This window comes from Brassica napus, chromosome C6, assembly GCF_020379485.1.
Source record: "Brassica napus cultivar Da-Ae chromosome C6, Da-Ae, whole genome shotgun sequence".
In the NCBI taxonomy this organism is placed as follows: Eukaryota; Viridiplantae; Streptophyta; class Magnoliopsida; order Brassicales; family Brassicaceae; genus Brassica; species Brassica napus.
The window spans coordinates 34150700-34169697 of NC_063449.1; the positions used below are offsets into that span (position 1 = coordinate 34150700).

Genomic DNA, 18998 nt, shown 5'->3' on the forward strand with positions numbered 1-18998 from the left:
CATATATATATATATATATATATATCATTTTAAATTAGACTATATACTATATAAAAATACATAAATATTTTAATTTCAAAATTTTACTTTGAAAATTTTCTTTTGATAAAAGCTTGGAACAAATATTGACAACTTAATTTTTAAAAAATAAAAAATTACTACAACTGTTAATTCCACAACGAAAATTTTGTTATCAGTAATTTAAAATTTTTCGAAAAAGATACAATTGATAAAAAAACAAGATGAGTAGAAAGCATCTTTTAGTATATATTAATATTTAAAATATACTATGTATACGTTAATATCATTTAAACTTAATTACATGCCATATCAAATAAAAAAAAATGCTTTGATTAATAAAATATATTTATATGTTCACACTAATTTAATTATATATGTAATAGTTAATGATTTTTTTAATTATTTGATATATATTTTATTATATCATAATATGTAAAAAATATATATAATACATAAAATAATACATAAAATAATTTATGTGCAAGGCGGGATTTAACCTAGTTAGTTTTTAAAAGTAATGCATAAGATAATGGCTGCATATGCCATTGGTTCGTGTAATCTTTGAAATCATGTTGTCATAGATAAAGGTGCTTACATTTGTGTTGGTTTTGTCCTGTGGCAGAGTTATCTGTCCTGAGGATGCTGAAATCTCTGTATCTAGGTGGTAACCAATTTTCTGCACCAATAGGATCGCAAGGCATGTTTGCTTAATGTTTAGCAAGATTGTCGTTTGTATTTATCCAAAATAAAAGGTTCTCGTTTACAGGTTATAAGAGCCTAGGGAGATTAAGAAACCTGGAAATATTGGATCTCTCTTATAATGAATTCAACAGCAGCATATTTCCCTTTCTTAGTGCTGCTACATCACTCAAGACTCTGTTTCTTGGGTTCAACCGCATGGATGGCCCTTTTCCAGCTGAAGGTGTGGTTTTCCATTTCTATGTTGCCTATTTCTTGGTGATATATATTTTTGTCAATCGATTCAGTTTTATCATTATTGGTCTAACGTTATATGTTTTACATCTAGTTTGTAACATTTTTATTCATGTTGGACTCCCTTTCAGAACTTAAAGATTTGATAAACTTGCAACTGTTGGACCTGAGTCAAACCAATTTGAATGGCTCCATACCAATACAAGGTAGCTCAAAACTACTGTCCATGTAACATTTTTTTTGTGGTTTGTATCATTTTTGAGATCATCATGTTCGTATGTAACGATGCTTACTCTTATGCTGGCTTGTCATTTGGCAGAGTTATCTGTCCTAAGGAAACTGGAAGCTCTGGATTTAAGTGATAATGAATTTTCTGGCTCACTAGAATCGCAAGGCAAGACTAACCATATCCTTAGCTACTCCATTAAAACTGGTGGTGAATTAACGTTAAGTCATCTGTATGAAAAAGTTGCATTTGATTACTGTAGGGATCTGCCAAATGAAGAATATGCAAGATTTTGATCTCAGTGGAAACAAACTAGTAGGTCAGTTTCCCTTATGCTTAACTAGGTTGACAAGACTTCAAGTTCTTGATCTCTCATACAACCAATTGACTGGGAATGTGCCATCTGCTCTTGGTAAACTTGAATCCCTTAAGTACTTATCGTTGGTTGAAAACAACTTTGAAGGCTCCTTCTCAATTGGTTCGCTTGCAAACCTCTCAGAGCTAATGGTGTTAAAACTTGGTTCAAAATCTCTATCATTTCAAGTAGAGTCTGAAAGTTATTGGAAGCCAAAAATTCAAATGAGTGTTATTATACTATCATCTTGCAACTTGGTAAAGGTTCCTCATTTTCTCCTATACCAGAAGGATTTGATTGTCATTGATCTTTCTGGCAATAAAATTTCTGGAATTTTTCCTCCTTGGCTTTTGGCAAACAATAAGAAGCTTGAAGCTTTGCTTCTACAGAATAACCTCTTTACAAGCTTTCAACTACCGAAATCTGCTCATGGTCTTCTTTACCTGGATGTGTATCTGCCATCTTCTATTGGCAACATGAAAAGTATTGTATATCTGGATATATCAAACAACAGATTCCACGGGGTGCTACCAAGAAGTTTTCTTATGGGTTGCTATTCCCTAGAAATTTTGAGGCTGTCACATAACAAACTAAGTGGAGAGGTGTTTTCGGAATCAGTCAACTTAACTCGTATAGTGGAGTTGTCTATGGATAACAATCAATTTACAGTAAAGAATGGACAAGGTTTCCGGAGTTTTGAATCTTTGGAATTGCTTGACATTTCAAGTAACGGTCTCACAGGTGTTATTCCGAGCTGGATTGGCGAACTTCACTTAAGGGCACTACAGGTTTCAAATAACTCGTTGGAAGGTGAGATACCTATTTCTTTGTTCAACTTATCTGCTCTTCAGTTGCTGGATCTCTCTGCAAACAATTTATCTGGGGATATTCCTCCGCACGTCAAGACAACCATTTATCAGGAGAAATTCCAGGCACATTGCAGAATGTCTCTGTACTTGATCTGAGAAATAACAGATTGTCTGGGAACATTCCTGAGTTCACCAACACTCAAAACATCAGTGTTCTTCTTCTTCGGGGGAATAATTTAACAGGCCATATTCCTCGTCAGTTGTGTGACCTAAGCAACATCCACCTTCTGGATCTTGCCAACAACAGCCTGAGTGGATCCATACCTTCATGCTTCAGAAATACATCATTTGGTTTGCAAGAAGATTATTCATTCATTTCCATAACCAATCGTTTTTTCTATCTGTACAATGATTTCAAATCTGTTATTCAGCTTGATCCGTCTTGGTTGGAAGACTACCTGATTAGTCCTCAGATTAAAATTGAATTTACAATAAAACACCGATATGATGCCTATTGGGGTGGAAATCTCAACTTATTGTTTGGAATGGATCTCTCAGAAAATGAGCTGAGTGGTGACATCCCAGCCGAGCTTGGAGTTCTTCTGGAACTACAAGGTCTCAATCTCTCTCACAACAAGTTATCAGGAGCTATACCAGAAACCTTTTCAGGTCTCAAGAACGTAGAAAGCCTTGATCTTTCCTTCAACATGTTACATGGTCATATTCCACCACAACTAACAGATCTGAGCAGCCTTGCGGTCTTCAATGTGTCCTTCAACAATTTATCAGGAGTCATTCCACAGGGAAGACAGTTTAACACTTTTGATTCACAAAGCTTTTTAGGTAATCCTCTTCTCTGTGGAAAACAAATCAACAGAAGCTGCCACAACAGTAACTTCCAAGTACCAGATAATGAAGTGAAGGTCGATGAGAGCCAAATCGACATGGTATCATTTTACTGGAGTTCTGCTGCAGCTTATGTTACAATAAATTTTGTTTGACCCGTTTAACATATTGAACCAACAAAACCGAACTGTTACGAAATCAACTCATAACATATTGCCGACCTGGAGCCAAATCTTGTGCTGAAAGATGTGAAATAAACCAAACCAATCATGGGATCGACATCCAAACGGTCATGGAATCGAAAAGGAATACCACATGCGCTATGACTAGCTAGGCTCTTGGCTAGGCCACAGCGGCTTGAAACCACATACAAGTATACAACCTCAAAAATGCATCGGCTATGTAGTATGTACAAGTCACCGGTTATCTCGTTGACATCTAAACTGACTGGTCTACCACATATGTTACCAAGAGCAGATACAAAAGAAAAGACCAAGCAAAAAAAAAAACAGAAGTTAAAGACTCCCTGTGTTTGCAACATTCTGACATCAATGCACCAGAATGAACAGAGCAGGTTCACTTTTGTATACACGCACAAGTCTTCGGTTTAATTAGATCTCAGCGGAATGTTAATGCTTATTAACCGGTTCTTGATTACTGATTAGCCAAGCCGTAGATGCTATTTATGAGATATGTTATGTCACAAGCCTTTTGTCTTTTCTCTACAGTTTCCACTGTTTCAAACTTAACTATTGAGTTTTTTTACTCTTAAAGCACCATTGGCAATGGTCTCTCAATTAGGAATGTCTCAAAATTAAAAATATTGAAAATTAAGAAAGAAAGAGAAATGGAGAAATTCACAAAAAGAACTTGTCTACATGGACTCATCTAGGTTTTGAAAGCCGAAGATCTTCATGGTACTCACATCTCTGGATGCGTGAAAATAGTGAATTCAGACCGGGTTTTATGACTTCTCAAACTTGGAGCCTACTAAGACTGCATGCTCCTCGTGTTCCATGGTTCAAGGAGATCTGGTTCAAAGAGGCTACCCTTAAGTACTCACTTCTCAGTTGGATAGCAGCTCATAACAGGTTATCGACTAGAGATAGGTTGCTCAGGTGGAACCCTCAAGCAATTTCCACTTGCTGACTATGAAATGTTGTCACTGAAACAAGAGATCACTTATTTTTTGAGTGTTCCTTCTCTGCGTAAGTTTGGAGAGGCACGATCAGGGGTTTGGATGGCACGGGTACTTCTGATTATTGGGCTATTATGTTACAGCGACTGGCGATAGGTCTGTGAGACCATCTATCAACCTTCCTCCTGCACTATTGCTTCCAAGCAGCAGTCTATGCAATATGGTTTGAGAGGAACAAACGCAGAGTTGGAGAAGCTTCATAACATGCTGCTCGACTTCTCATCTTTTTGGATAAGTTGGTTAATAGAATCTCTTTCTTGAGAAAGAAGCTGGAAACAAATATGAGAAGGCCATGGAAATATGATTTGGGAATAGATAATCATTCATTTCCTTCTCAAAAATTTCTATAGGGGTTTTTTCTTTTTGCACAAAGTAGCATTAGGTTGTAAAAAGGTTTTTTGTAGTAAATAAAATTTAAAAAAATTTCAAAAAAAAAATGTTGCTAGCGACTAAATTCACTTTCAAAACCGTTCAGTTTGTCCCCATCGATGTTTTAGTTAGGTTGTACAAAGGTATTTCAAAACCATTTTCTGACTATATGTTTTAGTTAAAAAATTCTAACCATTTTTTTATTCATCACGAAATGGTCAAAATTAGGTGATAATTATTTTTTTGTCATTTTTGTTGGTCAGAAAAGTGGTCAAAATGTAATATGTTTTCTTGTAGTAGTGTAGTGCGCGACCAATTTTATAGTTAATATGCAATGTGGAAAAACAACAAGAAGGTTTTTTTTTTAATATATAGTGTTTGATTCTTTTTAATCCATCAAAAATACAGATCATTTGTGGAGGACTTTTTCTTGGGTTCACCCCCTACGGTGAACCTTCACCAACCAATAAAAAATTGTCATTTTAGATCTACTATCTTTTAATTAAGGAAACAAAATAACTTGTCAAATTATATTATGCTTTTAAAATAAAAAATAAAAAATTAAATAAATAAAAATAACAATAGTTCTAAAAAAAGATTATTTAAAAAATATATTTATTTTTAAGATTTAGAGTTTAGTGCTTAAGATTTATAATTTAGAATTTATCCAAATGTTTAGTATTTTTCCAAGGGTTTAGGGTTTACCTAAGGGTTTAGGGCTTACCCAAGGGTTTAGGGTTTACCCAAGGGTTTAAGGTTTTTCCAAGGGTTTAGGGTTTAGGATTAGAGTTTAGGGTTTAGTGTTTTGTTGACAACATGTTTAGTGTTTTTCCAAGGGTTTAGGAGTTTACCCAAGGATTTAGGATTTACCCAAGGATTTAGGGTTTAGGATTTGAGTTTAGGGTTTAGTATTAGAGTTTAGGGTTTAGTGTTTTGTTGACAACATTTTTTTTTATTTGAATTCGTTTTTTATATATTATTTTTATTTATTTTTAAATTTTATTTTGAAAAAATAATATAATTTTTCAAGTTATTTGGTTTCCTTAATTAAAAGATGCTAGATTTAAAATGACAATTTTCTATTGGTTGGTGAACCTAGGTTGAATCATTAGAAGAAGCTCATCGATACCCTAGCTTGTGCTTCTCCAAGAATAACTCTTTGTGGAGAAGCACAAGCTAGGGTATCGATGAGCTTCTTCTAATGATTCAACCATTTCTTAATAATATATTCCTTCACTTCCTTTCTGTCGTCTCCAAGTACATTGCACAATGCCTCGACGTAGTAAGTTAGGAACTTCCGGTTCCTTTTTAAGTACATGATGACTCGTGTCTCGTCTCTTCATAATTGGTCTCCCATGACGTCGTTATGAGATGTAGTGAGATTGTTCGAAAGAGAAGGAGAGAGGGACTGAGCGATGTTTCTCCGTATGCAAGTTTCCACAGGGCTCTTATTCTTGATTACCAAGGTGGTTTCTTTTTACGCAAGTTAAGCTATTGAGGAGCTTCTTCAAACGATTCAACCATTTCAAAGTAATGTATGCCTTCATTTTCTTTCCATCGCTTCCAAATACATTGCACAACGCCTTGACGTAGTATGGTGGGAACTTTCCGTTCAATTTCAAGAAGTACAAGATGTTTCGTGTCTCTTCTTTGCATAATTCATCTGACACCTCGAAATTAGTTGTTTCGGGTTTGTTTGAAGGAGGAGAGTGCGACCGGGCAATGATTTTCTTGTGCAAGCTTCCAAAGGTCTCTGCTTGGCCAAGGAATGGAGAGAGCGACTACGGAGATAGCAAAAATGGAGGTCTTTATTATTGCTTCTGGTATATCTTGGTGATATAAGATAAACAAGTTCATGAACATATATATATATATATATATATATATGTTAGAAATTAAATGAAACTGTAAATTGTCAAGGCTTCAAACTTGGTTCTCATTAACTTCGTATCAGTCTAGTTTCATTTAGGAGCTTTTATTAAGTCCGACTCTGAAGACGTTTCTTTAATTATGAATCTCAGATTCTCAAGTGGACTTCTATATATGCATTGGCTTCACAGGGAAGGTTGGAATCATGGCAGAGAGCTGAGGTAATATTAGTCTCATGAAATGGATTCAAGAATAACAGTACAGGAAAGAACTACTAGGTTAGAACATATAATACATATATGCATCGATCTTGATAAGGCTGCTTTATCCCGGAAAATTTGATGCATGTTGTCTCGACTTCCCAAACACTTCAGATTCCTTTGTCCTGAAACACACAATTTTGTGAAATTGAGATGATAATCCATTCATCATAGAGAGTGATAGGCACCAAGTATTTTAACAAAAGCAGAGAGGTTGTCTTTCTGATCAATACACTCAACCATCAGATTTTATTTTTATCCTAATGCCGTTTCTATGTTCATCAAACTTCAACCCTAATCCACCCCAAATAGGCGTTTAATGACCTAGAAAACAGAGAGTACCTTAATACACAAGCAACCGATCGAAGTTAACGAAACCGTCTGTTATTTCTATGGCACTTCCCATCTCTCAAGCATCCGCAACTCAGAGCTACCCCCTGTAGCTAAGAAATAAACCAACTTACTAATATATTCTAGTCACTTAAAGTTGTTGATGTAGGAAAGCGCTTTCAGATACATCGATTTAATTAGTTGTTAGTTATGTAAAGTTTTAATTTTAACTAGAGTTTGATCGGCTTGCCCCCGCGAATTTTGATTTTTTTATAAATTGTTTAATGGTATTTTTAAACATATAGGCTATTTAGATATTTTTAAAATTTTATGAATCTACTCGGATCCAGAATGATCTGACTTGTACTTCATCTAAAAAATTTATAATATCCGAACGAAGTTTAATTATAAAACAAAAAAAAACGATATAAAAAACAATTCGAACATGAATGGGTATTTGGATGCCGATGTATAACTGATTCTATAAATAAATAAAAAAATTGTTAATCGGTTTAATTTTTTGTCACGAATAGAACAATTTTATTTAAACATGTAAAATTATTATGGTATAATAAAATATTTAAAAATAGGTAACTTTTGTTTTATATTTTATAATAAATGTTGTCAAATTAATTAAAAACGACTGTAAATGAAGTGGGTTGAAGTAGTTAAAATGAATGAAAATATATAAGAAATCACTTAAGAATTAACAATTATTATTTTGTAATTCAGTTTTAATAGAATAATTTTTTTTTTTGAATTTCAGAATATTCTTCAATGGCATAGATCGTAATGTTAGTGAAAGGGACCTCAAAAATATATCGCATATTTTAATATTATAGATTTATAATTTATAACTTTTTTAATTTTTTTTTTTTAGAATTAGTTTGATAATAAACTAGTAATAAAATAGAAACAAGTTTTTTGGAACACATGATATCTAGTTAATTGTGTTTTACTTGTCTCCAAAACAAGATATAGAAATCAGTACTATTGTTTCATTAAAGAAAAATGTGAAAAGAGGATTCTTATAAATAGATTGTTAGGGTTACAACTTACAAGTATGTCAGACGGCTTAATTGACTTTGACGTTTTTTGTTTTCTCTGGCTAGTTCAAGGTGAATTCGAAAGTAAGGAATTAGAGACTTGAAAATCACAAACACAGCTTTGTCTCTTCTGTGTAATTGATGTAGATCGAAGAAGAAGCATTGGCCCAGACGTCTTTATTAATTTTAGCATTTTTCTGTTTTCCTTTTTTCCGGTAGATAATTTTATACTTTTTTCAAAAATAGAATATAAATTGACAAACTATTATTGGATAGGTGAATCTACAGATTTACATAGGGGTGAACCCAAAAAAAAACTAAAACTATAAATATTAGTATGTAATATGGTTTTCATTTATGGTTTATAGATTTTTTATATTTGATCATATTATTTTATACATATACAATTTGTTTTTGTTGTTATTATATAATTTTTCGGACGGACCGGATAAATTTTTATTAAAAATTGTAGAACTAAACTATAGTTAATATATCATGGGTTGATCAGATTTTGACATTAAACAAATTATGACACAAAAATCTTATTTTTTTCAACCAAACACATAATTGAAAAATGTGAACAGTATTGTTTTTACAGTTGAATTATTTTGACATTTATCTTTCATATAGTTTTGAAAGGTTTCAGATTAACCATTAAATTGATACATGTCATTGCAATGATTTTAGTCGTATGCTTAAGGAAAACTTACATTTTTGTAATTTAAAGTCGATTAAAAAAATTCAAAATATAACATATAAGAAAAATATAACATATAAGAAAAATATAACATATAAGATTTCCTCATTTTTGTAATTTAAAGTGGTTTTAAAAAAATTAAAATATAACATATAAGGTTTCCTCTTTTTTGTAATTTAAAGTCATTTAAAAAAAATCAAAATATAACATATAATAAAATTAAACAAAAATGTGATTAGATTTTTTATTATATGGTTAATGTGATTATAAGGTTAGATTTTTTATTATATGGTTAATGTGATTGTTTAATTTTTTTTTAATAATATAAAATTAAAAAAAATGAAGAAAGATGCAAAAATTGTTATCAAGTCTTTATTATTCATAATCATTAATTTTCATATATATGTTAATCATATTAGGTAATTCCGTAGCTTTTTTTTAAGGAAAGAATACTTTCTTTTTATATTTTGGGTTAATATAATGTTCCATAGTAATTGGATTTGGACCAACATTTTTTTCAATTGATTCTTAAGCCGTCACGTAAACTAAATTATCATCCTAATTAAGCGACACCTGCTTAGGATCTTTTTTTAATTAGTACAAACTTAAAGTTACAACTTTTTAAATATACTCGATTAATATATAGAGGATGTTATTCTTAGAAAACCTTAAAATCTGGTATAAAATATTTATATATATGTCAAAATTTCGAACAACACAGAGTTACTTTAGAACTTATTACTAGATAAAAATTTGAAATACTATTTAGAAAAGTTTTTAAATTATATATATAACAGATTAGAGAAAATAGAGTTATGTTTTATAATTTTGTAAAAAAGCATATTAGCTTCTTGAAATTTTTGATAGGATAAAATTTAAAACATTATATAAAGATAAAGATGACACATACCTACAAATTTAATTATTATAAATATACACAAATTGTTGAAAATTCATTGTATATATTTATATATAAATGTTTTATATCTACAACGGCGAAACTATTTATTTATATAAGTTTCTAATCTACGTAAAGCGTGGATCTATATATAATAAACCACGTGAAAGTGCTTTGTTGTCCATTCATCTGTACAATAACATCTTTTTAATTGTTAATCAACTGTTTTCGATATGGCTTCATGATTAGTTGTCGTAATCACATATTTTTCATTGTTTTTTTTTTTGCAACTACACATATTTTTCATTGTTAGTCAATTGTTTTGCTTCAAAATTTTATAATAGGTTTTAAGTGGCAATTCAGTGCCGTGCCTAGCTTTCTAGGGGACTAAGGCAAAACTTAAAATAAGCTATGTATCATAACTATTATTTAGAACTATCAAAGGAATTATTATAAAATTTATATAACTTGTTATGCTGATAAATAGATGATAGTAATTATATATAGCATTTAGTATTGTTATGAAAAACTATATATAAATTTTATTTTTTAGAAAATTAACTAAGTTAATAAGATATTAAACATTGAATATAAAAATATTATATTATTTTTCTAACACAATTAAAAATATGCTATTCAAAATTTGAAAATATCTGATGAGTTATTTTTGCCAATAAAATTTTTAAAAGTTTGAAATTTATAAGAGAATCAAAATCATGTGATAAATTAAATACCTTATAAAATTATGTAATGTAATTAAAACTATAATCTAAATCATTAAAGAAAATTTACCAATTGAATTTGAGTAACTAATATAGCTCAAATTGTAAATAAATTCACAGATATTTAATCAAATTTACCAATTGAATTTGAGTAACGAAGTCCTAAAATTTGGAAAAAGAGGCCCTTAAATCTGATTAATATGGTGGGGCCTGAGGCTATTGCCTCTTTCGGGACATAGTAAGCACGGCTCTGAGTGGCATGGTTACATTGGTTAGCAAGTATGATGATGTGCTGTTTAAAAATTTGTTTAGTAATACATATTGGCAGTTTTTATATTACAAGACATGTAGCTATCATATACAACATGCTGTTACAATGTACCTGTATAAATTATTATCCATCTGTTCCCAAGTTTCCGAAAGTAAGATTTTCTAAGGTGTTCACGCTTATTAAGAATTCAGTAAATGTTTATAATTTAATTTTTTTTCTTACTTTATTATATATTTTCCAATAAATTTTTACTAATAAAATTTAATCAATTCAAATACTTTCATTTAATATTTTTTATAAGTATAAAAAATACCTTAAACATATAGAAAATCTATCTTTGTGAAATAAGTAAAAAATCTAAAACATCTTGCTTTTGGAAACGGAGGAAGCACAAGACAGCTAAACAACGAATGCTTAACTGTCATGATAACAATCTCCCAAACTTGAGTTTCTCGTGGGTAGTCGAGATTTTTTATAATCCTTGAAAAATACATAATAATTTTTATATAAATTGCTTGTGTAAGTTGTCCTTTCTCCTTGTTCTATATTTTTACTGGCAAAATTATTTTTTAAAATACCAGATTTATAGAAAAGTTAAGTCTAATTCTTAAAATAAAATGTGCAGTGTATAGATAATTTTTCTTTTCGAATATGTAAACGGGCATGTAAGTTTTGACGGATTGTGTCGTCGTTGTTCAGAACTTGTGTTGATCAAAATTCTGAAAGACAAATGGAAACTTCTTAGTACTTGTTGATAGAGGAAACTATAAATATTATGTAAGATGGTTTCCATTTATGGCTTATAGATTAAAATTATGGTTAATTTGCTAAATAACCAAATTTTGAATGAAAATTAAGAATATGTCAATGATTTTGACATAATTAAGTTACTAACATTTTACTTTCATTTCATCCGGTTATGTCCTCGTTCTTTTCAAGTAGCACGTAAAGAGGAAGAAAGCAGATGACGTTGCGATTGTAGGTATGGATAGGATTAAAGCCCCTTATTTACTATTACATCACATGATCTATCCAAATGATACATTATTTACCACATACATATGCACTATAGGAAATAAAATAGATGACTAAAAATTGTTGGTGTCAGATAAGGAATGACAAGGATCCATGCTATATGAAACAATACATAATGTGTTTCAAAGAATCTGAAATGCACAAATACATATTTTGAAAAAAATTAAATGTTCTATTCAACATCGCTGAAATAGTATAGGACTCCAGTCTGATCCACAACCTATGAATACTAAATGTTACTCTAACCCCAACACCAACCCTTAAATACTAAACCCTAAACACTAATCACTAAACCCTAAATCCAAACATAAATTAATATATATATATATATATATATTTATAATAGTTCAGATAAAATCAATATCTAAAAATATATTTTGAAAGGATTTGATTGTTCTATTCCATATTGTCCAAGTAGTATAGTACTCTAATTCGATCCAAAACCAATGAATACTAAATGTTATTCCTACCCCGATCCCAATCCTTAAATACTAAACCCTAAACCCTAATAAATAAACTTTAAATCCTAATCACTAAACTCTTAAACCCAAATATAAACTATAATATATATTTATAATATTTTAGGTGCAATCAATATCTAAAAAATAGAAGACTATATCCAAATAATATAGTAACCTTACATAAATAGTTACACTAAATAACAACCAAAATCAGCATTGGTACAACGATAGATCCAGTCTGTGTTATATGATTCAAAATTGAAAAGTATGAGATTAAAGACATGGTTGTGGGAATAATTGATCTAAGAGGAAGAAAGAAAAACAAACAGTAGATACGACAGACACTAGTAAACATTTTCATCAGTAGTTTTAAGGGGTATTTTGGCAAATAAGATAGAAAATATATTGAATATCATGGTCAACTTATTTTTTAGCTAGATAGTGAACTATAATTTGTTTGGTAGTCATACAATGAAATTTTCCTTAAAATAATTTATACATTCAGCAAAACCTTAAAATCTTGTATAAAATAGAGAGAAATATATATATATATGCCAAAATTTTGGATAACACATGGTATTTTGCAGAGCTTATTACTAGATAAAATCTTAAAATGCTATATAGAGAATTTTTAAAATTAGATATATGGCAATAGATAAGAGAAAATAGTGATATGTTAAAAACATGTTAGCTTCTTAAAACGCCTTGGAAAAGCTTTCAAGCACCAATATGGCTTTTTGGTTTAGCATAGACCAGTGTTATAAAACGCGGGCGCCGTCGGCGTTAAAGACCCACTTCGATTTTAACCAAATCGTGTAATTAATCATAGATATTCTCAAATAGCATTTTTTAAGTTTTTATCACAAAGACGCTCTCATGAAAGAAAATGACCAAAATAACTTCTTTTTATTTTGAAATTTTTAATATTTATTATTTATTTTTAAAAATTTGAAACCCTATAATCAAAACTCCACCTCTTAACTATGTATTATTATTATATACATATATTTATAATTTAAAAACAATAAAAAATAGTCACCGCGTATGTCCCGATTAATTCTCAATTTTTTGATAATTCGTTAGGCACGTGGTCACCGTCCGACTAGCGCCTAGCGTAGTTCCGAAAATGGGTATAAAAAAAACACCTTGGAAAATCTGTTCTCAACTTGGTAGCATATTTTTTCTCTAGCTTGTAAACTCTTTTGATTTATATGATATTTTCAGTTTTGCAGAAAAAAAAAGCTTCTTAAAAACTTTTGATAGAATAAATTATAAATATTATATAAAGATAAGCTGACACATACCTACAATTTAATTATTATAAATATACACATAACTAGTTAGAAATTCATTGTATATATATATAAAAGTATTATTTATTTATATATTTTTTTAGTCGACGTAAAACGTGAAACTATTTATTTATATAGAAGTCTCTAATCTACGTAAAGCGTGGATCTATATATCTAATAAAGCATGTGAAAGACAAATTCTTTATTGTCCGTTCATATGTGTACTCACATAGTTATATAGAAGTCTCTAATCTACGTAAAGCGTGGATCTATATATAATAAAGCACGTGAAAGACGAATGTTTTCATCTGTACAATAACCTTTTTAATTGTTAGTCAAACTGTTTTCGATATGGCTGTTGGATAATTCCAATTAACTTGAGGAGCAAGTTAACTAATTAAAGTGAAGTTTGATGGGTTAAGGAAAAAGAAAAACATATCGAGCTTATGAATGTTTCCATATTATTATTAGGAAAAGATGTAGCTTCGCCCTTACGAAAATATGTAGCTTCGTCTTGTATAAAAAATTCTCATGGAGAGATGTTCCATCAAAATAAACACTTTGAAAGGTTTAGTTTTAAGAGAGTTTATAAATCTAATAAGAAGAGAATTTCTTATAATCTTTGTGTTTGTGCAACTTTAATGGCTTCATGATTAGGTGTCGTAATCACATATTTTTCATTGTTAGTCAATTGTTTTGCTTCAAAAATTTATAATAGTTTCTAAGTGGCATGGTTAGCAAGGATGATGATGTGCCGTTTAAAAATTTGTTTAGTAATACATATTGGCAGTTTTTATATTACAAGACATGTACTATATCATATACAAGATACTGTTACAATGTACATGTATAAATTATATAAGTCAACTAAACAACCAATGGTTAGCTGTCATGATAACAATCTCCCAAACTTGAGTTTCTCATGGGTAGTCGAGATTATTTATAATCCTTTAAAATACATAATAATTTTATATAGATTACTTGTATAAGTTGTCCTTTCTCCTTGTTCTATATTTTTACCGGCAAAATTATTTTTTTAAATAATCTGGAATATACAGAATGATAGAAAAATTAAGACTAATTCTTAAAAAAATGTGCAATTTCTAGATAAATTTTCTTTTCGAATATGTAAATGGGCATGTAAGTTTCGACGGAGTGTGTCGTTGTTCAGAACTTGTGTTGATCAAGCTTATTGTGCCGTTGGTGACGTTACGTTGCATGCGACAGAGTTATCTGTGGTGATCAAGCATGATGTGTGTTGGTGTTGACGTGATTGTTGATATAATTGGTGTGTTTTAAGTGCTAACATATTTGGTGAATTATTTAGAAATGTACTCTTAGAGATTTGGAAGATTGAACTCTAAGCTCAGTAAAAAATTAGCTTAGGGTTAAGTATCCTAATAAAGTTTAAACTCTGCCGAAATTTAACTCAAGATAATTTGTCTTCAAGAGCTCATACTATAGAACAACAGTACTTTAAAAAGGTTGTACTTGTATTACGCATATGTAAATTGGCTGTAATTTATTTTTTGATTCTAGTGGATTCGAACGAAATTTTGAAAAATTATAAAATAAACTCTGTTAACAAATTTGATGTGTCGTTTACTTTTGCATTTTATTTTTTCGACTCACTTGCGCTTTTAAAACAATAACAAGAACTAGATCCAGCGCGGATATGAATTTTCAGTTTTTAATTATTTATTTTATTAAATGATGTATTTGTAAAATTCATTCATGTTATATTCATTAAGTAAATATTTTTTTTTGCATCTTAAACTATCTATTTTTTTTATGAATGTGTGATATCATATAAAAAAATATAAAAAAATGAGTATACATAGTTAATTAGATAATTGTAAAATCATAAATTTTTCTTTCGTTTGCGATATCATATAAATAATGATCCGCCCAGTTAACAAAAATCATGATTTTTTTTATGTGTAATTTTTTTTATTTTGACCATATTTTTAATATCTTTACCTTTTTATTTGAACTGCAACTCAATATTTTTTAAAAAATTATAACAAAATATTTAAAAAATATTTTAGAATTTGTTTGAAAAATATGAAAATTAAATTTTAAATTAAAATTATCCTAAAATATGATAAGTTTTGATGTAAACGAAAACTCAAATTATGTCAAAAATAATTATATTCAATGATAATAACAATTTAAATTGATTATTTTTAAAAAATACATTTACAAAAATATTGTTTGAAAGAAAATTCATTTCTCTTTCAAATATAAATTGAAAATATTATAATTAAATAATAAAAAATATAAATAGAAACCATAAATTTAGCAAATGACAACTGAGTTATATTATGCTAAAATTTTATTTCTAACAATTTAGCAAATGACAAATGAGTTATGAGCAAATAATACCATATAATTTTTAAAAACATAGTCATTCTTAAATATTTTTTGAATAAATAAATATATTTTAATTTAATCAACTAAAAATAATATCCGTACAATTGTGTGAGTCAAATTCTAGTTTTATTGATGCATGTTATATATTAGTGCTGTATGTTTTAGGTAATATTTTAATGATGCACGTTTTTTAAAATCTCCATTCTTAAAATTATGCACGTAAGTATAACTCATGAGTTTTTTTTGTTGATTAAATGACATTATGTCCAAATTTATTTAAGCATATTTCATTAAGGTAACTGAAAAAGACAAACAATAAAATAGGAAGTTTAAATTCATTTAAGCATATTTCATTAATGTAACTGAAACGACAAGTAATAAATTAGGCAGTTTTATTCGTTTTAGGATATTTCATAAATACAACTGAAAAAAACAAGTAAAAAAATATGGAATTTAATTAATGAAGTAAGAACATTTTCAAATGGATACTTCTCTTTTAATAATGTAGATGTATCATGTGCCGTCAGTGTTAACATAATGGAATAAAGAAGATAAAAAATCACAAACCTATAAATAGACACACATACAGATTACAAAGCCTCATTCAATAACAGTTATAGAGCAATAGAACCGATAAAAACTAAAGAAACGATATGATGTCTTCTTTGTCCACAATATCTCTTCTCCTTCTTCTTTCTCTTTTGTGTGCGGTCATCTCGGTTGACGCGCAGTTTGTCGCGTCTTTACAGCCACTTCCGCTGCCAATACTTATGTCCGGCCCTCACTCTTTCGCCTTTAATTCCACAGAAAAAGGATTCTACACTGGAGTCTCCGGTGGTGCAATCATCAAGTATACTCCCGAGAAGGGTTTTGTCCGTTTTGCACAAATCACAGAATCATCGTAAGTTCCTTTAATTTTTATTTATTCGATGAGGAAGTATGTTGTTACGGATTATAACATAGTATAAAAAAAGTACGTAGACTTCACTAACGATGACAAATTTCACGTGCCATATACGTGTGATGTATATTACCCGAGAAACTGAGAGAATGTCTAATATATAAGTAATACCCAACTCTGATCAATATAAAAAATTTATATGATGTCATACACACAAACAAAACCTACAGATACAAATACTAACATCATTTATATATTTGAATTTCACTGGTTTCAATTGTTCTTATTACAATTCAGGAACTCTTTATTGTGCTACGCTTTACAAGAACCGATTTCCTCCAAAATGTGCGGCCGACCGGCGGGGATAGCCTTCAATGAGATAACAGGTGATCTCTACGTCGCCGATGCTCTATTGGGTCTTCACGTTGTTTCTCCCGCCGGTGGTTTGGCCGTAAAGATAGCCGACGGTGTTGATGGAAAGGCCTTCGAGTCTCTCAATGGTCTTGACGTTGATCCAACAACTGGTATCGTCTACTTCACTTCCTTGAGCTCACAGTTCAGCGCATAGTAAAGTTTCTTCTTCTCTTCTTCTATATATGTACTAATTGTTTCGATCATCATTTAATTAAAAAGTGTGGCGAATGGATTTTTATTCTTACATAAACTAGTTTTAGGGTTACAGATGATATAAAATTATAATCTTTGCAACTTTTTTTAACAATATTTAAAAAGCAAACAATTCTAATAAAATGGATATATCCGAATAAATTACAACGTAATTATTGATGAACTTTTTTTAATAGTAATAATTAAGAAAAAACCATTCCAAAATATTAACCTATAATGATTTAAATTGGGTAAAAAAAGTACTTACTCAAATATATCTTGCTTTTTCGGATACATTTGTTTCTTACTTCATATACGTGACTATTTTGCTATGTATGTAGCCAAATGCATCTTCTATTGCGTCTGAATGACGCCACAGGAAAACTCTACAAGTACGACCCATCAACTAAGGTTGTCACCGTATTGATGGAAGGTCTAGGCGGCGCAGCTGGTTGTACCGTAAGCTCGGATGGTTCTTTCGTGTTGGTTAGTCAGTTTACAAAGTATAATATCATAAGGTATTGGATAAAAGGACCTAAAGCTGGCTCTTCTGAAAACTTCAGCAATTCGCCATCACGTTTACACCCTAGCAGTATCAAAAGAATCGGTTCTACTGGAAACTTTTGGATCGCTGCCGTGCAGAGGGTTACCAACGAAACAGCAGTCGCCAAAGTCGACTCTAACGGTGAAGTGCTTCAGAGAATTTATCTTCCTCTTCTATATGATTTTCTTAGCGAAGTTAACGAGTTCGACGGTAGTCTATACTTCGGGAGTCTCACTGAACGATATGTTGGAACTCTTAAGCTTTGAAACCTTGAATGGAACCCAAGGGTGAACGAAACACAATGGGATAAATTACCTTTAATTTTCAGTTCAATAATATTTGTATTTTATAATAAATAAAAATAATCAACATGTAATGATATGCATATGGTTTTAATTTCCTGGAAAATGGTTCAACCTCTTAAATACAATATTTCATACACAAACTAATATTATTACCATAGTAACAAAATGTTTATCATGTTTTTTCCCAAATTAAATTGTAAAATATGCTGAAAATGTAAAATAGTATATATTTTGGATTCAAACATATATAGTAATACAAAATATTTTATACCGCTTGATTAGCTTGTTCTCTTTGAACTTTACATCTGGCCAAAAATATGAGTTTCATACTAAAGGTCATAACCGTATATTGATCTTGCTGATTTTATATGAAAAATAATATGTTTATATTTCTTTAGTTAACTAGTATAATATGGTAAACTGAAAGTAGAAAATATTGGTTATGTTCGTTTCAATAATTATTGTTTGCAAATCTGTTTGATTTTCTAACAAAGGTAAACTTATAGATTACAATGAACAATTCAAATTATAAATTTATTTTTTGGGCACCATTCAAATTAAAACTATCATCTAATATGTCTAATTAATTAACTAAAATATCATATCCTATTAATTGGATATGTATATATAT

General features: G+C 29.9%; 1 protein-coding gene and 1 pseudogene across 1 annotated transcript; both read left to right on the forward strand.

The window, feature by feature from the left end:
• Window positions 1–362: 362 nt before the first annotated feature.
• LOC106405124 lies at window positions 363–5166 on the forward strand (annotated as a pseudogene).
• An 11293-nt stretch (window positions 5167–16459) lies between these two features.
• LOC106405344 (protein STRICTOSIDINE SYNTHASE-LIKE 12) lies at window positions 16460–18843 on the forward strand. The gene is made up of 3 exons (XM_013845904.3): window positions 16460–16912; window positions 17210–17479; window positions 17860–18843. The coding sequence occupies exons 1-3, from the start codon at window positions 16665–16667 to the stop codon at window positions 18326–18328; spliced, it is 987 nt and encodes a 328-aa protein (XP_013701358.1). The 5' UTR covers window positions 16460–16664; the 3' UTR covers window positions 18329–18843.
• The last annotated feature ends 155 nt before the right edge of the window (window positions 18844–18998 follow it).

What these genes read in the sequence shown, in the direction of transcription:
- LOC106405344 (XM_013845904.3), top strand. Translation starts at nt 16,665, where the DNA reads ATGATGTCTTCTTTGTCCACAATATCTCTTCTCCTTCTTCTTTCTCTT. An exon ending in GCACAAATCACAGAATCATC is followed by an intron (nt 16,913 to 17,209) that starts GTAAGTTCCTTT and finishes ATTACAATTCAG; the next exon opens with GAACTCTTTATTGTGCTACG. An exon ending in AGCTCACAGTTCAGCGCATA is followed by an intron (nt 17,480 to 17,859) that starts GTAAAGTTTCTT and finishes CTATGTATGTAG; the next exon opens with CCAAATGCATCTTCTATTGC.